The 26,928-nt window shown below is 33.4% G+C and overlaps 1 protein-coding gene across 1 annotated transcript in view; it reads right to left on the bottom strand.

The window, feature by feature from the left end:
- Window positions 1–26,928, bottom strand: part of Cow (Proteoglycan Cow) — a 110,866-nt gene that overhangs the window by 63,380 nt on the left and 20,558 nt on the right. Inside the window, exons 3-6 of the mRNA XM_089098756.1 lie at window positions 24,566–24,668; window positions 14,592–14,687; window positions 11,441–11,589; window positions 1,826–1,999 (exon numbers count right to left, since the gene is read on the bottom strand). Of these exons, the coding sequence (XP_088954882.1) occupies window positions 1,826–1,999; window positions 11,441–11,589; window positions 14,592–14,687; window positions 24,566–24,668 (522 nt within the window). The remainder of the gene's footprint in view (window positions 1–1,825; window positions 2,000–11,440; window positions 11,590–14,591; window positions 14,688–24,565; window positions 24,669–26,928) is intronic.

Genomic DNA, 26,928 nt, shown 5'->3' with positions numbered 1-26,928 from the left:
AAGTTAACATTATAGAACGTTTCTGCATCTGCCTTTCTAATGCTAAATTAACTGAGTTTACTTTATAATTTACTTTTGTTGTACTGCAACATGACAGCTTTTTTACACGCTTAATACATTCATTTTTTATAACGCAAGATGCCGCGGCGCAACCCCCTCAATTTCAGCGCGAAGAATAACTTATAAGCGATAGAACGCATGCAGCATCCTTCGTCGTTGCGCGGTTATTATCTGCCGTCTAGTCAAAACCATAACGTTCCCGCTGAACCCTAGGAGTCACATTGTTACCGCTCCTACTGGAAGCTACATTATTAATGCTCCCGCTACATTAGGACCATGACGTTAGGCCACGCGTAGTGTCGGCTGAAAAAGGCTCCTCGCACCAGTAAGGACGCCTCTGGTTTAAAGTATAACCTCCCTTGGAAGACCTATCCAAATGTAGGTGCAGCGTCTAACATAGTTGCTCCACAAGCATTCAGTGTAGAGTATTTTCTCTTGTAAGTAATCGGACTGTACGGTGTTTCTCTGCAGCTTTGATGCACTGGACAGGCAAACGTTGATACAAGTAGAGATATTTCCTTGGATTCTCAATTTTATACTTGTAATTTTTCTTTTCTTTTTAATTCACGCTATTTCTCAAAATCTTGTCAAGATCTAGATTTGCCTCGTTGATATCTCTTCGGACTTACCAATATATTGTACCATTTCTTTTTTAAATACAAATGGACATAAAAATAAAAACATATTATGCTCTCTGGACCATCTTCGGCAGGGTTGCCTCCCAGTGGAAAAAATCACTAGATTTTAGTAATTTTTGGTTGGTTTAGTGATTTTTCAATAACCTAGTGATTTATGTGCTTATTTAGTGAAATATTTTTGGCACTATACAAAAATCACTAGAAATAGTGATAAATCACTAGGGATGGCAAGCCTTATCTTAGGTTTAAACCTGAATACTGTCATTTTTGAAGATTTTTCTTTTGGCTGGTTTTAAAATTACGATGTTTTCAGTACGGTACAACATTTGGCCAGATTTTGGGTGAGTAGCATGATTTTGGAATTAGGATTTTTGGCTTTTAAATTTTGATTGTGCTAATTTTTTACTCAATTTGTTTATTACTTTTATGGTTCTTTGCGTCGTTTGGATTCTATGTTTGCTTTCTGTTTTGTTTGTTTTTATACGGTTTGTTCCGCTCTGATTTTTGTTCAGTTAGGGTGAACGTGTATCCTTCTAACTTTTTCTTATATCGCTGAAGAAGAGAGGCGGTTGTCCTTTCGAAATATCCGTTTTGTTACACCCAGTATTTTCGCCGGTCTTATAAAACTCCATTCTCGCTTTTCTTCTCTTTTGTAATGGCAGACAACTGCAGTTTACAAAATTATTTTAAAGCTGCCACGTTAAAGCATGAAAATAAACAATCACAGCTATTTAGTTAAATTTGACAACACCTTCGTCGAGAAAAAATTTAAACATTAACAATCTGCAAGTTCCCAGATAACACTCTACCTTCAAAAAAAACACTAAATTTTATTAAGACCTTTCAGGTCATATGTTTTTAACCTATTTTTTGTTGATTTGCCACGCAAATCAACTTTTTTTAATTTGGCACCCGCTATGGCAAAAATGCATAACAGCATATAAAAGTATTTTTTTATTAACCGTTGTATTACTAATGTCTCCTATTTTTTTAGGATACAAATAGTTGAGTAAGTTTCCCAATAAACAGTTCAAACAATCGGGTTTTATTTTCACTATCCTTGGTAGTTTACCCAACCTGTCTTACACCCTACCTATACCCTACGACTGTGTTATACCCTACCTTACCTTTCTTTTTGTTATCTTTTTGAAGGACACTATTGCTCGATATTTCATCAAGTTCTTCATTAACTCGCATCAGTTGCACACTAAGTTCTTTTAAGCTAGGAGTGTATGAGGTCATTGAAGATGATTTCTTCTTCTCCTTTTGTCTGCGGCCAATTTCAAATTTGTTAATTTTCTCTGAAAATAACATTAAAACAGGTTTGTAAGTATAAAAAAGCTCATAAATAACAAATAATAAGGAGAATAATAGGGATTTTTTCCCGCAAGACAGTGGAGTTCCAAACTTTAAATGAACTTTTCGACCCTATGTCCAAGGGCCATCCTCAGCATAATACAAATGCAAATATAGAAGAAACTTACATTAAAGTACGAAAATTAACAAAAAAAAAAAAAAAAAAAAAAAAAAAAAAAATTAAAACAGTCCTAGCATCCTTGCTTCAACGACCTTATTTCTGTATAAAAAAAAAGCTTAATCTAGTGCCCTTTGAGAAGTGTCGACAGTAGACTATACCAAACAAACAGAAATTCGCAAAACAACGAATTCAAGACCTCTAGTGAATGAACTTGTAAAACTCTCTCCACGCCATTAATTCCATTACCGTCCCTCATCACTACTGGCAATGTAATTAAAACACACCCTTGCGCCGCAGACATTAAGTACATGGCAAAATCTGCACAAAAATGTGGCTCAATCTAATTTCCTAGAGCCATAATGTGAGAAAAGTTGAGATGGCTAGGACACGCTCTGTGGATGAAGGATCAGAGATGGCCGAATTTTGTCCTTGTCAGCCAAAAATCTAGGGCAGACCGAAAAGCCAGTCGTCCCCAAATGGGGTGGGTGGAGGTAGTAAAGAAAGATTTAAGGGAAATTGGATCACCCTGGGAGGATTTAAAGGGTACTTTGAATAGATTGAGATGGAGGAAGAGCGTACGTAGCTGTGTTGGTCTCAGGCGGCTTGATACTGCAGTGAGTTATTAGCAGCAGTAAGTAAAAGTTTAAGTTCAAATAGGGATAAGCGGCGGTAGTAGTAGCATTGTGATAATTTCTCTATGGAAAGATCAATTTTTTTTTTACATCTTTACTAGGTTGCAGCGATAGGTGCAGCCTAATAAAGATCGAACCACGGCCTATAGTACGCAAAAATTGAAAAACACTTTTTGTTTCATTAAATGAGAAAAATTACACCTGAAACCTAATTTAGGAATGGTAACTATGATTTCAATTATTCTTCAGGGTAAGTAGTAAATGGTAATCTGAATGGTAATTTTAATAGTAAATGGTAATCTTGACGGTAAATGGTAATCTTGATAGTAAATGGTAATCTTAGTGGTAAATGGTAATCTTAATGGTAAATAGTAATCTTAATGGGAAATGGTAATCTTAATTGTAATCTTACTGGTAAATTTCAATAATAATGGTAAATAGTAATCTTAATGGTAATATCATTGGTAAATGGTAATGTTAATGGTAGATGGTATTGCGAAATAAAATTTATGGGAATTTCAAAACATACGGTGGTGACGATGACGAACAGACGATGGTGTCAAATCGATATGGAAGCTACATCATGGAAATCGCCATTATCAAAACCCATGCACAAAAGTTACAACCCCCCACCTTGAAAAGCAAGAGAAAAAAATTCTGCATGGGTAGCACTTATGTCCTTCTTCTATTCTTTTTTTTATTCATTCCTTTAAAGAAAGATCGAATTATTTCGTTCTATTTGTAAAATTTGCCTTTGGCCAGTTATAGACATAAAGCCACTATCCTTCTAAACAGAATATTTTGAATCTTGAAGCAATTATTTGCCCAGAATATTGGCTATTATACGTAAGTTTTCCAAAAAAATGGAAAAATAGTTTCTTTGCAAAACAGCAGTTTTCCAAAGAAAAATTATATTTTCAAAAAAATGAAGTTATCCGTAAACTTGTGGAAACAGAAGTGTCACAAAATTACTATCTAACAAATTTCAGAAACGTGTTAATTGAGCGGGAAGTCAAAAACATGACCACTTGGTAATAAAATTCAACTACAGCCTACAAAGCTAGCCTATATTTGAAGATATTTGTAGGTCATCAGTCAAGTTCTTTTGCTAAACGTAAGAAATATTAGAAGTCACGGATCCTCTGTCAATGATTGTAGCGTAGAAACTAGACATCCTGCTTTGTGGCATTATCTTTCTTTGAATACTGGGCGTCAAAACTCAAACAGTTTTCTTCCACAACAGTATTTATTGGTGGAAATCTCTGTTTTTATTTTTATCTACAACACTTTTTACGAAACGACCAAGCATCTATTAGAAATGGATTCAGATTTCATCCGTTTTCTCCCCAAACTTAGAGTGGACAGACTAGAGTAATATCTTATTAAACTGATAGTAATTGTCAGTGGCGTCGTTTAGGGGGCATAGGGGGGGGGGGTGCAGTTTCCTCTTCCAATATTTTGAAAAAAACATGATTTATTCAGTAGCTTTAAAATTGTTGCTCGTTTTGTCCAAATTTGCTCTTTACTTTGAGGAGAGAATTACTTTTCATTAATCTATGCTCTCTTTTAACATAAGCAAATCAAAAAATAGGGGTCCAATATGCATCACCATATATTCCACATTAATATTTTTCCAAATATACAGCCTTTGAAACCGTATCAAGTAAAAATATGAGCCAAGTTAATGGCAAAACTGAAAAATCTCCTATGCAGGTCAATTTTTTCCCCTCATATTTAAGGTGCTTTTGCTTCCTAAAAATCTATCAGCTCAATACTAGATTCTCTTGCTTTAGAACTTTCAAAAGTGGAAATGAATACACCCTCTACATCTGCAAATAGGGCAAAAATGGAATCACTTAAGAATAGGAAGGTAGAAATACAGTGAATATAATGCCCTAATGAAAAACAAACCATTAAAAAAAAAATAAGGCTTAGTGCTTTTTATAATGATATTCGTACTATAACTAGATAGGTCAATTTGGTTGTAGTTTGGTCATGGAATTTGGCAAAGGGGGATCCGCTCCAGGAATCATTTAACTGTTTTGATTTTTGTTTCCACCCAATATCGGATAGACTGCTCACTGCCCGCTTCAACCACAAGCATGAGGAAGACGTTGATTATTGTGTGCTACGCACCAACGAATGTTTCCCCAGAGGACGAAGAAGACAAGTTCTACTCAGCTCTGACATCTGCTCTATCCCGGATTTCCTCTCACGATGTTTCGGCCCTGGTGGGCAATTTCAATGCAACTGTTTCCAACCCCATTGGAGCTTTTAAATCTTCAGTTGGACCGGTTACCCTTGACTCTTTGAACAAAAATGAAACCCGATTCCTTCAGCTGTGCGCTACGCACGAATTGGTCATTCCAACCCCTGTTTCACAAGAAAGACATGTATAAGCCAGCATGGTCTAGTAGCGACGGGCGAACGCGGAAGATGATTGACTATAGCATAGTCAACCAAGATGGCGCTCATCAGTTACGAATTGTAGAACATATCGTGGCGCTGAGATAGGGAATACAGACCATCGATTAGTTGCCAAGAACTTCCGCCTGGGTCTCAAAGCCCAGCCTTCAGAACGGCACCAGCCGAAGTTAGACACCCAGAAACTAAAAATTAAGGCATTCCACCAAAAGCACACAGTTGAAATTCAGGGGACCCTTATAAAAAGGGTCTGCTAGAGCTTGTCACTAATACCGTCGGTAGCATGATGTATTCAAAGAAGCCCTGGCTATCGTAAGAAGCACTGCAAATCATAGAATAGCGCCGGAAAGAGCGGCTGGCCTGAGATATGCCCTCCTACAGACGGCTAAACGGGATTAGAAACAAAGTTATTCACCGTGATAAACAATAATTTTTTGATAAAAAAAGCTGAAGAGCTAGAAGATGCGGTACGAAAAGGTGACGTTATGCCGCTTTTCAAGCTTGTCAGAGACCTTAGCGATGGGAAACCACCAGAGATAGGCGCAATTAAATCCGTCTCTGGTGATATGCTGGAAGATGAAAACGCGCAACTTGATCGATGGAAGGAGCACTTCACAAAGCTATTAAACGCCGAAAGAATCAACGTTGACTCAAACCTAACTATATCGACTCAGCAAACAACATATAAAATCTACCAGAGCCTGATCCTCCTCGGTAGAAGAGATACATAATGCCCTGCGGAGACTGAAGAACAATAAGGCACCAGGAACCTGCAGGATAACCGTCGAGCTGCTAAAGTTTGGAGGACCAGCAGTGCTACTTTGGCTGCACATTTTGTTCTCCCTCGTCTGCTCAACCGAATTGTTACCTGAAGAATGGAAGGAAGGGATAATCCTTCCTCTATGGAAGCTGAAAAGTGGCCGTAGCGATTGCTCGAATTACAGAGGAATCACTCCCCCTGTCAGTCCCTCGAAAAGTATACACCATGACGCAGCTTGATATAAGTATCCAGTTCTTCCGTAAGTTCCGCCAGATTCAGCAATCAGGTTTAATGCCCAACAGATTCATGACCAAGCAGATATACACTATTCACCAGGTTATCGAGAAAGCCCGTGAGTTCCAGCGTACAGCATATATTGCCTTTGTTGACTTTAAAGTAGCTTTCGACTCGATCGACCGTGAGTCCCTTTGGCTTTTACTAAAACGAACGGTCACCGTGATAAATATTGCAGCCTGTTCAAGACGCTCTACACTGGTAAAAAAAGCTCTGTCCATGTTCATGGTCACCGAAGCCCACTATTCGAAATAGATATTGATGTAAGGCAAGGCTGTGTTGCTGCTCCTCAACTGCAGCAACGTGGTCATTGATTATGTCATGGATCAAACAACGAGTCGGCTCCAATTTCGACTGAAATATGGCCATAGAGTTCTAGCCGATTGCGACTTCACAGAACTATATATTATATTTTTATTTTTTTTGGTATATTATTTCATTTAATAATATGATTTTAAGGCACTGCATCCTCTTAATATTCAACTTTATTGTATTACTTTTATATTATTTTATTACTTAATATTGTATAACTTTATCAGTTGCTTTTGTTAGGGGGTTTCACGAAGGAAGATAAAAATTGTAAATTTTAAGAATTTTTAAATTTTATTTTTAAGGTTTTTATGTGTTTTTTGTAGTAAAGAGATTGATTATTAGTTTTTTTTTTCTACATTAACAATTTTGTATAATTAAACTTTAAACTTTTATTTTTATTTGGGTCTAAAAGAAGTAGTAAAAAAAAATTAAAAAATATTCACGATTAAATTATATATATTTTTTTTTGTATATTATTTAATTTAATAATATGATTTTAAGACACCACATCCTCTTAATATTCAACTTTATTGTATGACTTTTATTTTACTTTTATATTATTGTATTACTTAATATTCAACTTTATCAGTTACTTTTGTGAGGGGGTTTCACGAAGTTAGCTCCAAATTGTAAATTTTAAGCAATTTTAAATTATATTTTTAAGGTGAGTCTATTTTAGTTTTATGTATTTAGTTTTTTTTTCTACTGGCAACTTGTTTTGATATTCAACTTTATCAGTTTATTTTTTGAGGTGGTTTCAAGAAGGAGTCTCCAAATTGTAAATTTTAAGCAATTTTAAATTATATTTTTATTTTTTTTTGTATGTTATTTTATTTAATAATATGATTTTAAGACACTGCATCCTCTTAATATTCAACTTTATTGTATTACTTTTTTATTACTTTTATATTATTGTATTTCTTAATATTCAACTTTATGAGTTACTTTTGTAAGGTGGTTTCACGATGGTAGCTCCAAATTGTAAATTCTAAGCAATTGTAAATTATATCATTAGGTGAGTCTATTTTAGCTTTATGCACATTTTTTAGTTTTAGTTTATTTTTTTGTCTACTGGCAACTGGTTTTAATATTCAACTTTGTCAGGTACTTTTGCGAGGTGACTTCACGAAGGTAGCTCCAAATTGTAAATTTTAAACAACTGTATATAATATTTTTATTTTTTTTGTATATTATTTCATTTCATAATATGATTTTAAGACACCGCATCCTCTTAATATTCAACTTTATTGTGTTACTTTTATATTACTTTTATATCATTGTATTACTTAATATTCAACTTTATCAGTTTGTTTTGTGAGGTGGTTTCACGAAGGTAGCTCCAAATTATAAATTCTAAGCAATTGTATATTATATTTTTAGTTGAGTCTATTTTAGTTTTATGTACATTTTATAGTTTTAGTTTATTTTTTTTTTGTCTACTGGAAACTTGTTTTAATATTCAACTTTATAAGTTAATTTTGTTAGGTGGTTTCAAGAAGTTATAACCAAATTGTAAATTTTAAGTAATTTTAAATTATATGTTTTTTTTTTGAATATTATTTCATTTAATAATATGATTTTAAGGCACTGCATCCTCTTAATATTCAACTTTATTGTATTACTTTTATATTATTTTATTACTTAATATTAATATTTATAGTTTACTTGTGTTTGGGGTTTTAAATAATTTATATAAAAATTTTAATTTTATGTATAATTTAAATTATATTTGTTTTTTTTTAATGTGGGATAGTTATTTAAGTGTTTGTTTTGTAGTTTTTTTTTCTACTGTAAAATTTGTTTAATTTTATAATGTTTAATGTTAGTTTTTTTTGGGTTTTATATAATTAATAAAAAACAATTAAATATAAATAACTATACAAGTATATTTGTAGTTTTATTAGAGTTTTTTATTATTTACGTGTTGTATTGTTAGTTTATTTTTTTCTACTTGAAAATGTTTTTGATATTCAAATTTATCAGTTTCTTTTGTGAGGGGGTTTCACGAAGGTAGCTCCAAAGTTTAAAGTTTAATCATTTTTATATGATATTAATCGGTTTTTTATATGTTTTGTTTTGTTCAGTTTTTTTTTTGCAGTTTTTTTTTTCTACTGGAACATTTTTTTATAATAAAAAATTATAATTTTATTTTTTTTTGGGGTTTAAAGAACTAAGATAAAAATTTTAAATTTTAATAAATTTTAAATTTTATTTTTTAAGGTGTATGTCTATTTAATAATATGTTTTATGTACATCCTCTTAATATTCAGTTTTATTGTGTTCTTTTATACTACTGGCATCACTGTGTTACTTAATATACAACTTTATCATTTACTTTTGTTAGGTGGTTTCAATAATGTATCTACAAATTTTCGATTTTAAGAACTTTTATATTTAATTTTTTTTTATAGGTGAGTTTCATTTAATAATATGATTTTAAGGCACTGCATCCTCTTAATATTCAACTTTATTTTATTACTTTTATATTATTGTATTTCTTAATATTCAACTTTATGAGTTACTTTTGTAAGGTGGTTTCATGATAGTAGCTCCAAATTGTTAATTCTAAGCAATTGTAAATTATATTATTGGGTGAGTCTATTTTAGCTTTATGTACATTTTTTAGTTTTAGTTTATTTTTTTGTATACAGTCAACTGGTTTTAATATTCAACTTTGTCAGTTACTTTTGTGAGGTGGTTTCACGAAGGTAGCTCCAAATTGAAAATTTTACGCAATTGTATAGTATATTTTTTAAGGTGTATTGTCTCATTTAATAATATGATTTTATGATACCGCATCCTCTTAATATTCAGCTTTATTGTGTTACTTTTATATTTCTACTGGCATCACTGTATTACTTAATATTCAACTTTATCAGTTGCTTTTGTGAGGTGGTTTCATGAAGGTAGCTCCAAATTGTAAATTTTAAGCAATTGTATATTCTATTTTTAAGGTGAGTCTATTTTAGTTTTACGTACGTTTTTTAGTTTTAGTTTATTTTTTTTGTCTACTGGCAACTGGTTTTAATATTCAACTTTATCAGTTACTTTTGTGAGGTGGTTTCACGAAGGTAGCTCCAAATTGTAAATTTTAAGCAATTGTATATTATATTTTTTTTTTGTATATTATTTCATTTAATAATATGATTTTAAGGCACCGCATCCTCTTAATATTCAACTTTATTGTATTACTTTTATATTACTTTTATATTACTGTATTTCTTAATATTCAACTTTATGAGTTGCTTTTGTAAGGTGGTTTCACGAAGGTAGCTCCAAATTGTAAATTCTAAACAATTGTATATTATATTTTTAAGGTGAGTCTATTTTAGTTTTATGTACATTTTTTAGTTTTTTTTTTTTTGTCTACTGGCTACTGGTTTTAATATTCAACTTTATCAGTTACTTTTGTTAGGGGGCTTCACCAAGGAAGCTCCAAATTGTTGATTTTAAGTAATTGTAAATTATATATTTTTTTTGTATATTGTTTCATTAATTAATATGATTTTAAGACACCGCATCCTCTTAATATTCAACTTTATTGTGTTACTTTTATATTTCTTTTATATCATTGTATTACTTAATATTCAACTTTATCAGTTGCTTTTGTGAGGTGGTTTCATGAAGGTAGCTCCAAATTGTAAATTCTAAAAAATTTTAAATTATATTATTAGGTGATTATGTTTTATTTTTATTTAAGTGTTTTAGTTGTCGTTTTTTTTGTCTACTGGCTAAAGGTTTTTATATTAAAATTTATAATTTAATTTTTTTAGGGGGTTTAACTAAGGAAGATAAAAAATTTAGAAATTATTAAACTTTAAATTATATTTTTTTTTATATGTGATGTCATTAATTAATATGATTTTAAGGCACCGCATCCTCTTAATATTCAACTTTATTGTATTACTTTTATATTACTTTTATATTATTTTATTATTTAATATTCAACTTTATCAGTTGCTTTTGTGAGGTGGTTTCACGAAGGAAGCTCCAAATTGTAGATTTTAAGCAATTGTATATTTTATTTTTAAGGTGAGTCTATTTTAGTTTTATGTACATTTTTAAGTTTTATTTTATTTATTTTTGTCTACGCTGAAGACACCTTGTTTGATACGGGCAAAATATTCGTTTTTGTTTTTTTTCTTCGTTTTCATTTACTGGCTATAGACTCGTTTGTCGTATTTATATTTTTTTTAGCATATACAAAATAAGTAATTGAACTGAAAGCTATGATTGACTTGGCAAAGGAATTGAATGCAAAAGAAATATAAAGAATTGCGTAACATTTATGAGTTAAAATTTGACTCATCTAATGGTGTCAATTTAGGGGGGACCTGCACCCCCTTAGTTTTTACAACCCCTAGATTTTGATAATACCTTTTTTGAGCGTATTTTCATTGAAAATGCCTGATTTTGGTATTTCTATAGAATTCTTATTAAAGGACAAACTTGTCTCCACCCCTGGATTTTGAAAATAAATTTCATCCCCATTAAAATTTTCAAGAATTGGCACCACTGCTAGTGGCGAGCGATTTAGCAATCACATTAATTAAAGGGTTTATGCATTATTAGCGTGAGTCTGGCCAGGGTTTATCCCACCAGGGCTTTACGATAAATAAATGACTGAAAAAGTACCTAATAATAGCTCACAAGTTATATGATAACGGTGGAAAACTTCTTATATAGAAGTTTTTCTAACATATAAAAACTTTCTTGTACAAAAACTATATATTGAACAAATCCTTATAAATAAAACTTTAATTATACAATTTGAATGCCCCAGTAAACCAAGTTAATTTAATATTAAAATGATTACTGGGTAAATTACCTTTCAAAATATTACCTTTACAAGGGCAAAATCCATGACAAGCCACAGCAATATGAGTATCGTGTATACAGTTGTAGTAATCTAGTCGACATTGGGAACTGTATGTATTATTATCTGAGCCACATATATAGTCTGGTTTGATGACAGGGCAAGGAGTGCAGTCCCTATAAAATAATCAAAATATATGACGGATATGGACGATGACAGTTATGGGGCCAAAGTGAAACGTACTCATTTTGTTTACTGACTCCAAACCATTTATAAAAAAACACGCTTAAAAAAAAGGAAGCCCGGTAAACTGGGCTTGTATTGCTACTCCAAAAAGAGACGCTTTTTTAAATCAGTATATTTATCTTGTCATAATAGCAAAAACTAAGAAAAAAATTATTACTGCTCGAGAAAATAAAAAAACAATTCATACAGCTGAAGGCAGGACTAGGAGGAGGGAGGAAGGACCAAGGAGGAGGGTATCTGATTTGAACCCTCTCCCCTCCAAAATTTTTATTCGACTCGTACTAAAGTAACAAAAATACATGTAAACAAATTTGTATCGCGTCTTGTAAATATTTTTTGGTAAAACTCCAGCGAACAACAATGCCCCCTCCCCCGAATAAAAATCCTGGAAACAGCCCTCCCTGCAGGCAACAGTGTCAGACTCATGGATAGCTTGGTTTTCAACCTCATCCCTAGCAGATGGCGGTATCGATGAGAGGTATCACTATCGATGGCGTTTGTTCCCAGTCAGAATAGCATATTGCTGAGCCCTTTGTCGAGCATTAAGCTGAAGATTCATCAACTCAAAGATTACTTCGAATATTTACTCCTGAAATTTTTATTTTACTCCTCGAATTTTGTATTTTCGACCCAAGACCAATTACGTCTTAAACTTTTTCTCTTTTTATAACTTTAATAAGTCCAAAATTACTAAAACTTTCAGGAATGAAAGTATAAGAATATAAAATAAAATATAAAATATAATATAAAAATATAAAATAAAAGTACAAAAATAAAAATATAAAAATTTTTAGCATGTATTGAAATGTTGATCCATATTCATCTGTTCTTTTCAGTAATGTTGGTTATATTGGTTATTATTACTATTTTTTTTTTTTTTGATGTTATGAGAAAAAAGCCCCGAAACAAAGATTGTTTTCAGTAAAGTACAAATTATGTTCTGATCTTGAGAAGGCTTGGGAGTTGTCAGCCCTATTCATATTAATTTCTGCTGTTTTTGAGTTTGACTCGGTTATTTATTGTAATTTCTGTTCGTTTTCGGTTTCATTTATTTATTGATAGTGATTTATGGTAACTTACGCTTGAAAAATTATTTAACTTTATTTTTGGTCATATTTGGCTTAGCGTCGCTTTTACTTTTCGATGAAAGACTTTTTTTAATTAATAATGAGAAAAGGCTTCCCTATGGATTGGTTCCCCATGCGGAGTTAATAGGTCTAGGGTACTTACCTTATGGTTTGTTCATATTTGCCTTAAATCGCACTCTGTGTTGAAATAAAATTTTATCCTCATTAACCCGCGTGAACATTCAACAGATTTTTTGATAATCAGGAAGAACATGAATGATATATTCTGGTTTGTAGTGATTATCCAACACATTATTCTATGAATCCCCATTTATAATTATTAGCCCAAGTTCTGAGTTCTGACAGAACATGGCATATTCTTTCATGCGACAATGATTAAGCGATGGTAATTTCGGCTGAAATGTCTCATCGACAGGGAGATTCTCCAAAACCTTCGAAGAGGCACGCACTTTCTTGTTCTTAGAGGAAGCGGTATATCTTTTAAAAATAATCCATCGTAACAAGGTAAATTATCAAAAATTAAGTTATTTTAGAATTCAATCATAAAAATTATAGAATAAGAATTAAATTCGTGATTAAAAAATCATAGAATTAGAAAAAAAATTAGAATTAAATCAATTAAATCATAAAAATCTTGATATTTGAGGGAAAGGGACAAAGAGCGTGCCCAAGTTCAAATTTTAAACTTAAAAGCTCAAATTTTGTTCCAGTATGGAGTGTGCCTCAAACATAACTTAGTTCTCATTACTTTTAAATAGTATTTTGTCACCTGGGGAAACGGGAAACGAATCGAATATTTGGCCATATAAAGATACCCTTTTTATTGAGTGACAACAAATCTGACTAAAAAAGTCAAGTTTAAATCAGGTCAGAAACAAGCCAAAAGACGGTAGTTTCGCACGTATTTCCGTCAAAAAAAAGAACTGAGGTACAAATTTGCAGAAATGTAAAAAGAGAGAAGCAAGGATCTTTTGTATTTTTTTTTTTAGAAGATAGAACAAAATATTTTTATTCTTATGCAACACCTTTTTTGGTTTCGTTTGATATGTTTAATGAAAATAGAAAAGAAGTAGTTTCAAAATCAAGCGAGGGGCAATTCCCCCCAGCTTCAAAACGGCGCTCCTGAGACGTATATTTGACAGCTAAAACTGATCCATATATACACAAATTATAGAACTGTAAGGACAAATGAATTCATTCTCTGTCCTTCCCTGATGATCAATTTTCTAATAATCAAGCCTCGAGGAAAGAAAGCCATCGACTGAATAATTATTTTACATTTATGTCCATGATTTCACACAGGGGAAAAGAAATATCCCCAAGAAGAGTGGGGACATTTATTTAGTATCAGACGCCGCTAGGGAAAAAACTCTAATATATATAAGTGATAATTTATATATCTCATTTTTAAGTTTTCATTTGTATTGAGTATAATCAACTATATTATTATTTTACATTTTGTCCATGCTTACAAACAGGGGGGAAATGAACATTCCCAAGAAGAATGAGGATATTTATTCAGTATCAGACGCTGCTAGGGATAAATAATATACATAAGTAAGAGACTATTTATACATTTCATTAATAAGTTTTCATTTGTGTTACATGGTCATGCAGTGATGAATCAATCAATTTCTGTCAGTCAATTAGTCAATAGTACTAGACGAATACATAAGCAAATGAATCAAACACAAACAAATCAAAACAGCAAAAAGGAACATTTATTCGCCCCAAAGCCAGCTTGTAGGGGTTGACAATAAATGAACTACAGTTAAATAGGCTTTGTATCAGGTTAAATAAGACGAATCCATCTTAGCCTACATGATAAATAGCAAAAATCTTACTTCAATTCAGCCCATGTAGGCTCACCCGACAATAGAAATTTTGAATTGTGGTGTTTCTTCTTATTAGATGACTCTGACTTTGGAACAATAACATCCCTAAAATAAAACATTTAGAGGTGTTTAGAGGTACAACTTGGATAGTTAGAGGTGCAAACAGTTCTGGTGCAAATTGGATAAACACATCATTTTATTACCTTTAGTTTTTTATATTTTATATATTTATATTTTTATATTTTATAGGGTTTTTATATTTTAATTAGTGTTTAAAATTTACTTTATATAAGTTAATCCAGTAAGTTATTATTAGATTTTTGTTTCGTTTTACAAAGCTATTTTTTAAGAAAAAAGTCATTTTCACGTGAAATTTTTAACCGAAATAAGATGATACCCTTTTATGGGCATGCTACTAAATAGCGGTTACTGCACTTTTTGATTCTTTCAGTCACAAGGTCAAGCGCCCCTGAACAGAGAGCATTGAACACTGATAACAGAGGGAACTCTGGCACTTTAAAATGGGTCTAGTGGAAAGTAAAAATTACTAGCGTCACTGAGAAGATACCGCCACGCGGCTGAACTGGAAAAATTCAAAAGAAGCTAAATTCTAGTTCATCAAAATCTACATTTCAATTTAAAGGTACAAATTTATTTAGATACAACCTGAAACTTTGAAAAAGTAAAAAGATTCTTATACTCTTATCTATTTTTTGTATTACTAGCTCACTATCGCACGTTGCTACGATCTGAAAATAAAGAAAATTCAAGGAAAATTCCCCCACAAATAACTCCACCTTCAAGAGAAATTCGCTCTGGGGAAAATTCCCTCCATGTATTAAGTGTCATTTCATTTTTAAATTAAAAGTATTCAAACATTTCCCACGGAAAATTCCCATGCGGACAATTCTCCTACCCTAACCCCCCCCCCCCCCGCCTGCGTACAATTTCTTTCTGATTTTTCATATTCAAATGGTAGCTGAATGAAGGCTATTCCTCTAGTGACTGTTTCGAGCAATAAAAGGTTCATAACACTCATGACACTTCATAGCATTTTCAGTATTGAATCCACTCACACTTGAACGCACTTAAGTGTTCATAACACTTTCTTAAAACTTTTCTTCATTTCCACGACAGGCCACCCTAACTATTAGCAATTTTTTACAGTTGAATAACAGCTGAGTTAGGGCTGATGATTTTTTTATAATATTTCTTTCTTTGATGATTTTTTTTTCTTTTTTTGTTGTGTCTTTTGGTTATTATTTCCGCTTTGTAAATTAGTGCTATTATTAATTGCCAAACGTATGGGTATTATAGAAAAAAGCCCAACAGTAATTCAGCTTCTATAAATTGAGACTAGTTAGCTGTTACACAATATTTTAAAGAAAGAAAAACGACAAACGAAAGATTAAAAGTTCTCCGAAGAAATGTCAAACTTTGTCAAAAGTTTCTAGAACAAATAATCCATATTGAAAAAGTTTCTTAGAATGTGGATCGTTTGTCAAAGTTTTTATTTCGTAAGGTTTCTTTTCTTATTTGCTAGCTTACACATGCTGCAGTTTCCAGGATATGATTAACCAAAACTAAATGGACGGCAAGACCAGTAAAACAATATATAATTTAAAAAAAAGAAAAAAAAATCAATCCTCCCGAAAGTAAAGAGCGAAGCTGAAACTGAAAAAAACCAAAAACATTCTTCCCATATTATGCAAGATATATCAACAAACCAGCTCAAATATACTGACTCGTGATATTTCCTTACCTTTGTACAATTATAAAAACTAGCGCTTTACTGAAAACACAAAATAAACACTCAAAAATGGATGTCCTCTTAGCAGCCAAAAAATCCAGCAGTAGCCTGCAAAAAGTCAAAGACTAATATATGAGGCTCTCAATAGTCTTACGCTGGCCATGATATCGATAACTTTTAGGAAAAACAATAATTCTCTTAAAAAAATCAAATAAGCTCAGTTTTCCGTAAAGTATTTTTTCGCTTTAAATATCAACTTCGTTCTTTATTTTTTTAAGAGAACCGTTTTTTTTTTTTCAAATTCATTTTTCTTTATTTTTTTTGCTACTTTTTTTTTAAATCTGCATAACAACCTTTATGAAAAAAAATCTTTGTCTAACATATGCGGTGAAACTGGCGAAACGCGTTTTCTCCCGGAACCCCCATTCCCGTGGGAAATTCCCTCCATGGGAAATTCACCACGAATAATTCGCCCACCCCCATGAAAAATTCCCTGAAATGCAAAATTGAGCATCCACAGAGGACGCACAAAATGAGTAGCTCGAAATGCCGATCAGACGTCCTAAGGGATAACAAAAGGATCAGATGTCTACCTTTTTAATGAAATTAAAAAAAAAATTTCAACTGAAAGAAAGGAACAACCTTAAAACTTAAAACGAAAAGAAATTATTCCTTGAATGAAAGAGGCTGTTCCATCCTCAAAATCCAACTCTTTATGTTAAACCTTTTTTAGTACTCTTAAAAAAGTTTCTGATTCTAACTAGACGGCTCTTGCATTTCAGGAGTCGTTCAGAATTGGGACAAAAGGTACAAATTTGCCGGAAAGAGCGAAGTATCGAGGAAGAGACGGCCCCTCAATTAATTTCTGAACGTTTTAAAAATAATATCGGGAAATCCACCACCCCCTCCGTGGACTCTCCCCCCCCCCCAAAAAAAACAAAAAAACACACACACACATAAAAAAAATTCATCCATGGAAAGTTCCTCCTGCTTAGGTTAACCCCCTCCTCCCGCGGGAAAATTATCCCAGGACATTTCAATCCACGCTGTAAATTCCCCCACAGAAAATGTCTTGCGAACAATTCCGCCTGAAAAATTCTCCTTAGCTTTGAAAACTTTTTTCATGATATTTTTAGACTTTCGTCTAGTGCTGGAAATGACCATATCACGGTTCAAGAAAATGTGATAAAGAGAGTAGCAACAACGAAGTATTTGGGGTTTTAGTTGATGAAAACCTGTCGTGGAATAAGTGCAATAGCTGAAAAATTAAGCAGAGGCCTTGGGGTGATGCGAAGAATTAAAAATCTAGTCTCAAAAAAGATCCTGAAAATGATTTATTTTTCTATATTTTACCCATATATTAGCTACGGAAGCTCTATATGGGCAAGTAATTTTGTAACATGTTCCAAAAGAGTAGAAAAACTTCAGAATAGAGCTGTAAAATTATTATCTGAATTTGATGATTCTGATGAGGTTCCTGCTCATCAGCATTTTAAAAAGAATAAGTTAATGGATGTATCCCAAATTCGAGATTACCAAGTCGCCGAGATTACCACCCCTCATTTTTTACATTCAAGTTTAATGTCCATATAACAATGCTTCGAGAACCGTAATAATCCCTGAAAGTGTGATCTTTCAAATATTAATTAAGAGGGGGATCTTTCAAAACTAGTTATAGGGTGATCCTTTCTATGGTTTTCAAATTCAGTTATGAAAAAAAAATATAACAATGTCTTCAATGGAGGAGGATGAGGAGGGCAGCAATGGGGGAGGGAGGTAGCAAAGTAACCCTGGAGGAGGGGTCAAGGGGACACTATACTCCGGGAAGCATGAAGACATTAAAAATGTATATAAATAAGAAAATGAGAGATATTTCTGTTTAAATTTGATAAACAAAACTCTTGGTAGCATTGTCTCAAATTCCCTGGTGGCAATTAGGACCCCCTTCCCCCCTGTCTACTTCTTCACTTTTTGTGCCAGTCGAAATTTGAAAATTGGTTATATTGCAAATGAAGGAAAAAGACTTTGCGATCAAGCGCGGGCTAAACTACGCACATCTGCGAGTATTGGATCTGTCGTTGAAAGACGGGCCGACAAGTCAGAATTCCTTTGAGTTTGTAAGATATTCGGAACGGGAAGTGGCACAAGTCCTGGCTACGATGAAGTCGAGGTTAAGCGGGATAAATGCGTTTTTACTGAAACCCAAAAAAGCCGCAAAAACGAGTAACTTACCTTTCTTGACGCCTCTCATCAACCTTTGTCTAGATCTTGGACTCTTCTTCGAAGCACTAATCATTATAAAGGATGTTCCCCATCAGAAGGGAGATGAAAAAGATGACCCATCGAATCGAAGACCTATATCTACTCTCCCATTTTTCTCTAAGTTATATGAGAAAGTGGTATATGCCCAGTTAAGTTATTATATTGAAAAGAATAAAATTCTAATGGAAAATCAATTTGGGTTCAGTAAAGGGCTATCTACGGATATAGTAGTTCTGAAATCGGTTGATTGGATTACTGATGCATTTGAAGCTGGTCTCATACCCGCAGCTGTGTTTTTGGATATGAAAAAAAGCGTTCGATACGGTGGACCACTCAGAGCTTATTCAAGCTCTTGACTCGATTGGGGTGAAGGGTTCAAGTCTGGAGTGGTTTTCATCGTATCTACACAATCGGTATCAGATAGTTCAGAATGGGTCATTTTTATCTTCAAAAAAGAAAATAGAGTGCGGGGTCCCACAGGGGTCAATCCTGGGACCTCTACTTTTCATTATATTCATTGATCGAGTGAAAAACTACCTGTCAGAGGCTGGTGGCATCCTGTTTGCAGATGACACTTTGCTCTTTCTGGCAGCGCCTTCACTTGATGTTTTATATAATAAAATTCATAATGCAGTTTCTTAATTTCTAACTTTTTCTCAGCAAAATATGTTAACCCTAAACTTTTCTAAAACTTTTTTCATGATAATTTTAGACTTTCGTCTAGTGCTGGAAATGACCATATCACGGTTCAAGAAAATGTGATAAAGAGAGTAGCAACAACGAAGTATTTGGGGTTTTAGTTGATGAAAACCTGTCGTGGAAAAACCATTCAAGTGCAATAGCTGAAAAATTAATCAGAGGCCTTGGGGTGATGCGAAGAATTAAAAATCTAGTCTCAAAAAAGATCCTGAAAATGATTTATTTTTCTATATTTTACCCATATATTAGCTACGGATGCTCTATATGGGCAAGTAATTTTGTAACATGCTTCAAAAGAGTAGAAAAACTTCAGAATAGAGCTGTAAAATTATTATCTGAATTTGATGATTCTGATGAGGTTCCTGCTCATCAGCATTTTAAAAAGAATAAGTTAATGGATGTATCCCAAATTCGAGACTACCAAGTCGCGATTTTCTCGTATGAATATTTGAATCAGCTGCTCACCCCTGCTATTGAATCTTTTTACTTTTAATAGAGACCGTCATGATCATAATACAAGAAAAGCTGATAACTTAACTCATGAGTTTAGGAGCACCACTCGGGCATCTTTTGTGATTCGCCATTATGGTCCCCATGTTTGGAATATATTGCCCGAACGTGTGAAATATGTCACGGGCAAAGAAGTTTCTTTTATCTCGTGAGTGATTTTGTCATTCTATTTAAGGTATTTCCCCGATTTACTTCGCTGTTTTTTTTTTGTTTTTTTCTATCTACTTCTTGTCTTTTCCTCTTTCTCTCTTTTTTTCCTTTATTCCTTCATCAGATGAGTTTCTTGTATGTTGAGTAGCAAGGTATGAATGTTGTTTTAATTAGCTGAGAGTGATAACCTCGCTTGTCCTTTCAAGCTTACTGCCTTTCTTGGCAGGCGAAAGGCGAATAGTGTTTGTTTTCTTTTTTAATAAATGTATATCTCATCTCATCTCTCATAATATAACATTTTATGTTATACAGATTTCAAGGGGAACCATCAACTAGCAGCACCGATTTTACAGGCTCGGTCCGAAAATATTCCTAGGAGTGAAGAGATTAGAAATTAATCTTTGTCCCCCCCCCCGGCCGAACCTCCTTCTACGTCTAAACAGAGGCTTATAAAAACCGGGAATACGAACGCGTTTTTTAAGCTCCAGACAAACTCCACCAATACAAACATCCACCAGCCCTCCAGTGTAATGGCTAATGCGCAAGCATACATCACTCTACACTACTTACCAAACCTCAAATGAGTTAGCTTATCTAAATGAAGCTTTGAAATACATGACTATATTAACCGTTTATTTTGTATAGACTACGTGCATCTTTCGCAAAGAATACGTCACCGCGGGGCAATACCGCCTCAGAAGCTGGTGAGCTCGATATTTCATTTTTCGATAACTTTTAAATTAAATGGCTATCTCAGAATTTTTAATTGATAGCTTATTGGCTTTCTTCGGGGAAAATTTGTTCTTATGTGCCAGAAAAGAGGGCACTATTCTAATTTTTATCCGAATGAGCATACCCCCAATTTTCTGGGACCACTGGTTCGATACGATCATCCCTGGAAAAGAAAACAAAAAAGCAACAAAAAAACACGCATCCTTGATCAGGGTTCTTGGAAGAATGCAATTTGTGTAGACAGGGATTTGAAATCTCTAAAATAGGGCTCTCTGATATGCTGAATTTCATTATGTAATTTTCATGAAGATCACTCCCACCTTAGAGGTATTTTGCTTTTTTTTAAATTAGGTATATTTTATAAGGCTCGTAGCTTTTGGTGAGTTACTTTAAACTTAATAAAGTTTACATATTTGGAGTCAGCATAAAAAGACATTCTTTTATGTATATAGTTATCAAAGCTCCTGTTTTAGTTTTTCAGTTACTCTTAGCACGGAGTACTATTAGCACCCTAAAACTTACTTTGCAGGCTTTTTCTCGTTTATCTCTACCCGCTTCAGTTGTCAGTGCTCGAAAATGGCATTAGCTTCACTCAGGTACACCGATGTCATTATATCAACGACCCTCACACGTCACTATTTCAACCATATTTTTAATTTAAAACTATCCCTCTCCTTTTAATTTAAAGAAGAAAAGCCCCTCAAAATCAAAGTAAATTTAAATAATGGAATGCATTTTCGGATATCTGATTTCTCTTGGATGCAGAAAACGTTCCTCAAGACGATAAATCCTGGAACTAGGATGGCAATTTCTCAAGGTAGAAAATATTTATAGAGCCTCTTTTGGGAACATTCCCCAGTCATAAAACATGTAATGATTTATGCAAAATGTAAAAGCAAAAAGAAGCAGTTTAAAGGCCATCATGTATTCTAAGGGCGTCTCCTCTTAATAGGAAAATCAATGCAGCAGGATCAATAACAATATACTCTAAATCTTACTCAAGGAAATCCAACAAATATGGGTACTTATGTATTATAGCAACCCCACTCAAGAAGTTTGCTCTGTAAACCGGTTTGACTGTCTGCAATCGGTTATAATTAGCTTTGTCTCGATGAAAAAAAACAACGCTGGTACTTCATTTTAATTAAATATTTAATATACAGAGGTGGTTAAGTTAGGTAAGGTTAGGTATTTAATATAATGCGTTCTGGGCAGCCTTGTTTCCATGATTTTCTTCTGTAATTTCCATAATTTTGTTACTAAAGTACTATATTTTCATCATATTTTGGAAAATTTGATTAGGATTAACCTAACTTCACTTCTTGAGTGGGGTCACTATAATACATAAATACACAAATATGGAAAAGATATAGTGAAAATGAAACGGAAACCGTGGAACAATGAAAATATAGAAAAAGTTCTCTTCTTTTGGACAACAGATGTCCTCGCCAAAAAAAAAAAAAAAAAAAGTTAATAAGTCCAGAAATTGGGCGGAAAATATTCTGAAATAGAAATTACTGAAACAGAGCTTTAGTTCTCTTGGGAATTTCTTGGCGATTTTCCCATCTGAGAAGAGGAGATAAGTTTGTTGAGTAAAATAAAATCCATATAAGAAGTGGTTTAAGAGCTACGCGGTACTCCTAAAGTGTTTTTTCTGAATACGGGAACGGGTTAAACGAAAGTTTGAATCAATTAATCGATTATAGCAAATTTTCTTGATTTGGTCAACGTCTGAGATAATTATTGTTCGGTCAAACCGTGGCTTAACGACAACAACAATACTACGTTAATTCCCTTGCTTTGTTAATTTGAGTAGCCGTATTGGAGCCGCGAAGGTTGTAATAAATAAAATAAAAGCTATAAAATCTACGTTTCCGAGGTTAATTTGGTCTGGACATAAAGGCTCGTCAATTGAAGCAAAACTACGTTGCGAAGGCGCCCATTCAAAGTTACATTCAATAACTTACAAAACTTAAGCAATGAAGATTGACAAACACAAAAAAACTAATGAGCCAAATTACAAAGATCGCCATGTACATTTTTAGAAGAAGTTTTGGTACTCGTTAATTATCCAGAACACACTCAAGAATTTTGATACGTAAGATCTGATAGATATCGGTTTAGCTACCTGTATTCGGAGACAATTAGCTTAGGCTCAGTGGAAAAACTAGGTTGTAGGTATATTTTAATTAAATATTTAATATAGAGGTGGTTAGGTTAGGTTTTTAATATAATACGTTCTGAATGGCCTGCTTTCCATAATTCTTTGTCGTAGTTTCCATAATTTTGTTAATAAAGTATAACATTTTCATCATATAGTGGTATATTTCATTAGGATTAACCTAACGTCACTTCTCGGGTGTGTTCTGTATAATTAACAATTGCCGAAGTTTTTTTCATTCAAAGACCACGTATCTTGGCCATACCTTAGCCACTTACTGTGTATGGACAATCTCCGACTACCAAATGCAGCGTTCCACTGGCAGCCATCGGGTCCATGCCGCAGGGGCAGACCCAGAAACACCCTGCGTCAAACATACCAGACAGATCTCCGTAACCTGCACATATCCATCCGACCTCAGTGGGAGGACACACTTGCAGCAGCATACCTGCGGCAAGTATTAGCGGCTCCTTCTTGATGCCCTGGGTGCCCCTGGAGGCACAGGCGGATCTAAGGTCTAAGGTAAGGTAAAGGAATAAAACGTCAGCTATAGTTCTTTTGGATGCCCGGAAAGCATATGACAACTTATTCCATGATATGTTGCTCGCAAAAATTGTCCTTTTGGTGCAAAAAGGTGTGCCAAATTGATTGCAATCTTACCTCCATGGTCGATCCATGTCTTTTGATCCAGGCAGAGGGCAGAGGGTAGGGGCAGTTAGAACTCTACATAGCTTTCTTGATCCTTTGCTCTAGCTTATTTCAAATAATGACTTGCTAACCTAAGGCTTGCTTGCTTTATGCTAAGGGCCAAATCCAGGAATTTACTCTGCAGAGTTCGGCATTGAAGGAATATGTTTTGGACAGTTGCTATGTATTTAAAAACTAAACAAAATCTATTTCCTTTTACTAGGTACTAAACAAGGATGTTTTGGTAGGAACTACCTGATTTTAATGAGCAAATTTCAGCCAATGATCTTGTACCTCTAATACTTGAGAAAAACAATAATTGGTTATAAAGTTATATTTTTATATATATTTATTTAATATATATCTTTTTATTTAATATATTTTTTTAATATATTTTATTATATATATTATATATATATATATATTAATATAATTTAATATATAAAAATATATTTTATTTAATATATATTTATTTAATATATTTAATATATTTTATATTATAAAGTTATATTATAAAAATAATTGGTTATAAAAAATCCTTTCCTTGTCGAAAGGAAAGGATTGAAAGGACAAAATTGAAAAGATGCAAAAAAGGCAAAATCCTGATCTAAAAATTTAATTTGAAAACCTAAAGGTTGATCCTGTGCATAAGCATTGCATGAAGCTTGAAAAAAGATTTGGTCTAAAAACTTGCTCAAGAACCATTTCAACTTCGAGCTTTTCCGGACTATATATTGTACAGGGGGTTGAATCGTAGCAAAGACCATATGCAGGGTTATCTATAAAAAAAAAATACCTAACTCTCTTTTTCCAAATGTGTTTCAAAATTTATTATTTTCAAATTAATTAAGATTGAAAAGAAAAAGGTTTAAAATTAAAAATTTATTTTATATTAATTATTCTTCTATACACCTTTTTTCGTTTATTTTTTGTTAATTAAACATTGCGCTGACAATTTGAGCAAGCGAATTTACATACTGCTTTTCAACGCCTGTGTTTGACGTAGAGACAAAAAAAAAGAATCAAATTTACCCATTTTCCTTAATCTCTGAGCTGTCGACACAGGCTGCTGTCAACTCATCTTCTAGCAGACATCTTTCTGACTTGCGGCACTTCAATACTTGACATAGATCACCTAAGGCAAAGGAAAATTGAATCACATGCTAATAGAGTAGGCCTATGGTTAAACTGGGGATCTGGAAGAGGATTTGTTGGCAAAATAAATTTACCAATAGATTAAAAACACAGTTTAGTTCGGGAGGGGGGGGGTATTTTCACTAATTACAAACTAATTTATAAAAGAATCCTTATAATTCCATCGTTTCTTCTGCAAACAACTTACAATAAGAAATTTGAAACAGCGCAAAACTTTTTTATTTTAAAATCGTCAAATGATATTAACTGATTTCTTGATGACATGGATCGTTTTGATGGACTTTCCCCTAAGGAGCACAGCAAAGGCATTGGGAGATGCTGACAATTTAAGAACCTTAGATGAAATATTAGCAATTAATTTTTAGAGGTTTTGCGACTTCAGGATGCAAGAATAGGCTTAAAAATTAATGTTAAGAAGATTAAGTAGTTAAGACTAGGAATAAGTAAAGCTGAAGCGGCGATGTTGGATAACGAGAAGACGAATCAAGTGGATAGCATCACTTACATAGGTAATAGTATTAGTAAAGACGGTGGAAGCAGTAAAGATGTTGAAAGTAGAATAGCCAACACTCAGGGTGTTTTTTCACAGTTGAAAAGGGTTTGGAAGAATAGGAAAATAAGCCTGTGAAGCAAGATTATAATAGAAGAAGCTACAGTGGTAACAGCGGTCAAGTATGGTTCTGAAGCGTGGGCGCTCCAAAAAAAATGGAGGAGGAATTGCTAGATGTTGTCCAAAGAAATTGACTCTTGATTGTCCCGACTGACCGACCGTATCTCAAACAGTAAGAAGTGCTAAAAATGTGGTTCAATCCTGCTTTATAGGGCTATAATGAGAGAAAGATAAGATGGCTGGGACACGTTCTGCTGGTGAATGATGACGAAAATAATTTGTTACACCACACTGCGTTTCTATTTACGAAAAATTAAGCGAGAAAAACGGGTTTTAATTTCAACAAAGCAGTGAAAAAAAACAGCACTTTAATTAAGAAAAAGAAATACAAATTTGTCGGCCCCTCCTCCAGGAGTCTTTCTCAACGAAAAAAAAAACTAAAATAAAGAAAAAAAATTTAAGTAAGAGAGAAAAAAGAGTTTTTATTCACTGAATGTTGAGAGGAGAGCATTGTTTTCACTATAGACATTCGCTTTGGTTTTATTTTTATGTAGTAACATTGCTGGAAGTTTGTTTATAATGTGAGTTGTTCTTACTTATTTTTTCTTTTCTTTTCGTGTGTTTAGTTGTCGTTTTTTATTTTTGTCATTTTTAAAAAAAACAGTTTTTTTATCTAACTTATTTTTTTTTCTTTTCTTTTTGTTTTTTCGCTTTTTCCCGTTGAGAAAGGCTCCCGGAGGTGGGGCCAAAACATTTGGATTATTATTTTTTTAAAGTGTTGTTTTGTTTTAAATTTTTTTTTCATTGCTTTTTTTTTTAAATTAAAACCCGTTTTTCTCGCTTAATTTTTCGATGAATGATGCCCGATTGCCAAAGATTTTCCTTTTTGGCCAACCGTCTAGGGCCAGTCAAAAAGCAGATCGTCCCCAAATGGGGTGGAAGGATGTCGTAAGGAAAGATTTTAGGGAAATATGAACTTCTTGAGAGGGTGTGAAGACGAAGGCTTTGAACAGATTGGGACGGAAGAGCGTGCGTGGCTGTATTGGCCTCAGGCGGCTTGGTGCTGCAGTGAGTTGCTAGTAGTAGTAGCATTAGTAGTAGATTCGTTGATGCTGCCTGACTTTCATTTGATATTGATGGCATTTATAGTTGTCCTTTTTAATTGAACGTCCAGTTGCCTTCCAATTACTTACAAGTTAACTTTTCAAGCTCTGAGAAAGGCAAACTCTTTTGACGCTTCTTCAAAGTCTATGAAGAAGTCATTTTGTGGTTTATGGACAGTAAAGCAAGGTTTGAAAATCTGAGGTGGCTTATAGTTAATCATAGATATTATTTTTAGAAGTTTCATCTTTGGGATAATTTCTTACATCTGGGCATATTTATCCCAACAGTCAACAACAATCGCAACATAATGGCAATTTTAGGAACAGATTCGTTGAGACTGTCCTGCTAGGTAGACTCCAATGGCACAACCAGTATTCTTTTCGAGATTTTTATTTTTGCCTTATCTAGAAAAACACTTGTGAAGCACGACAGACAGATACCTCCTCCCGAGTCGAAGCTTTTCATTGCTTTGTCTCTTTGCAAGCACTATCCAATACCGATGCAAAACGAGGATCCAGGGAGTTGG

This window comes from Artemia sp. Qi Xiang Cuo, chromosome 13 (assembly GCF_049724085.1).
Source record: "Artemia sp. Qi Xiang Cuo chromosome 13, ASM4972408v1, whole genome shotgun sequence".
Lineage (NCBI taxonomy): Eukaryota > Metazoa > Arthropoda > Branchiopoda > Anostraca > Artemiidae > Artemia > Artemia sp. Qi Xiang Cuo.
The sequence above is the reverse complement of the archived record's forward strand: the minus strand, read 5'-3'. Positions and strand labels throughout refer to the sequence as shown.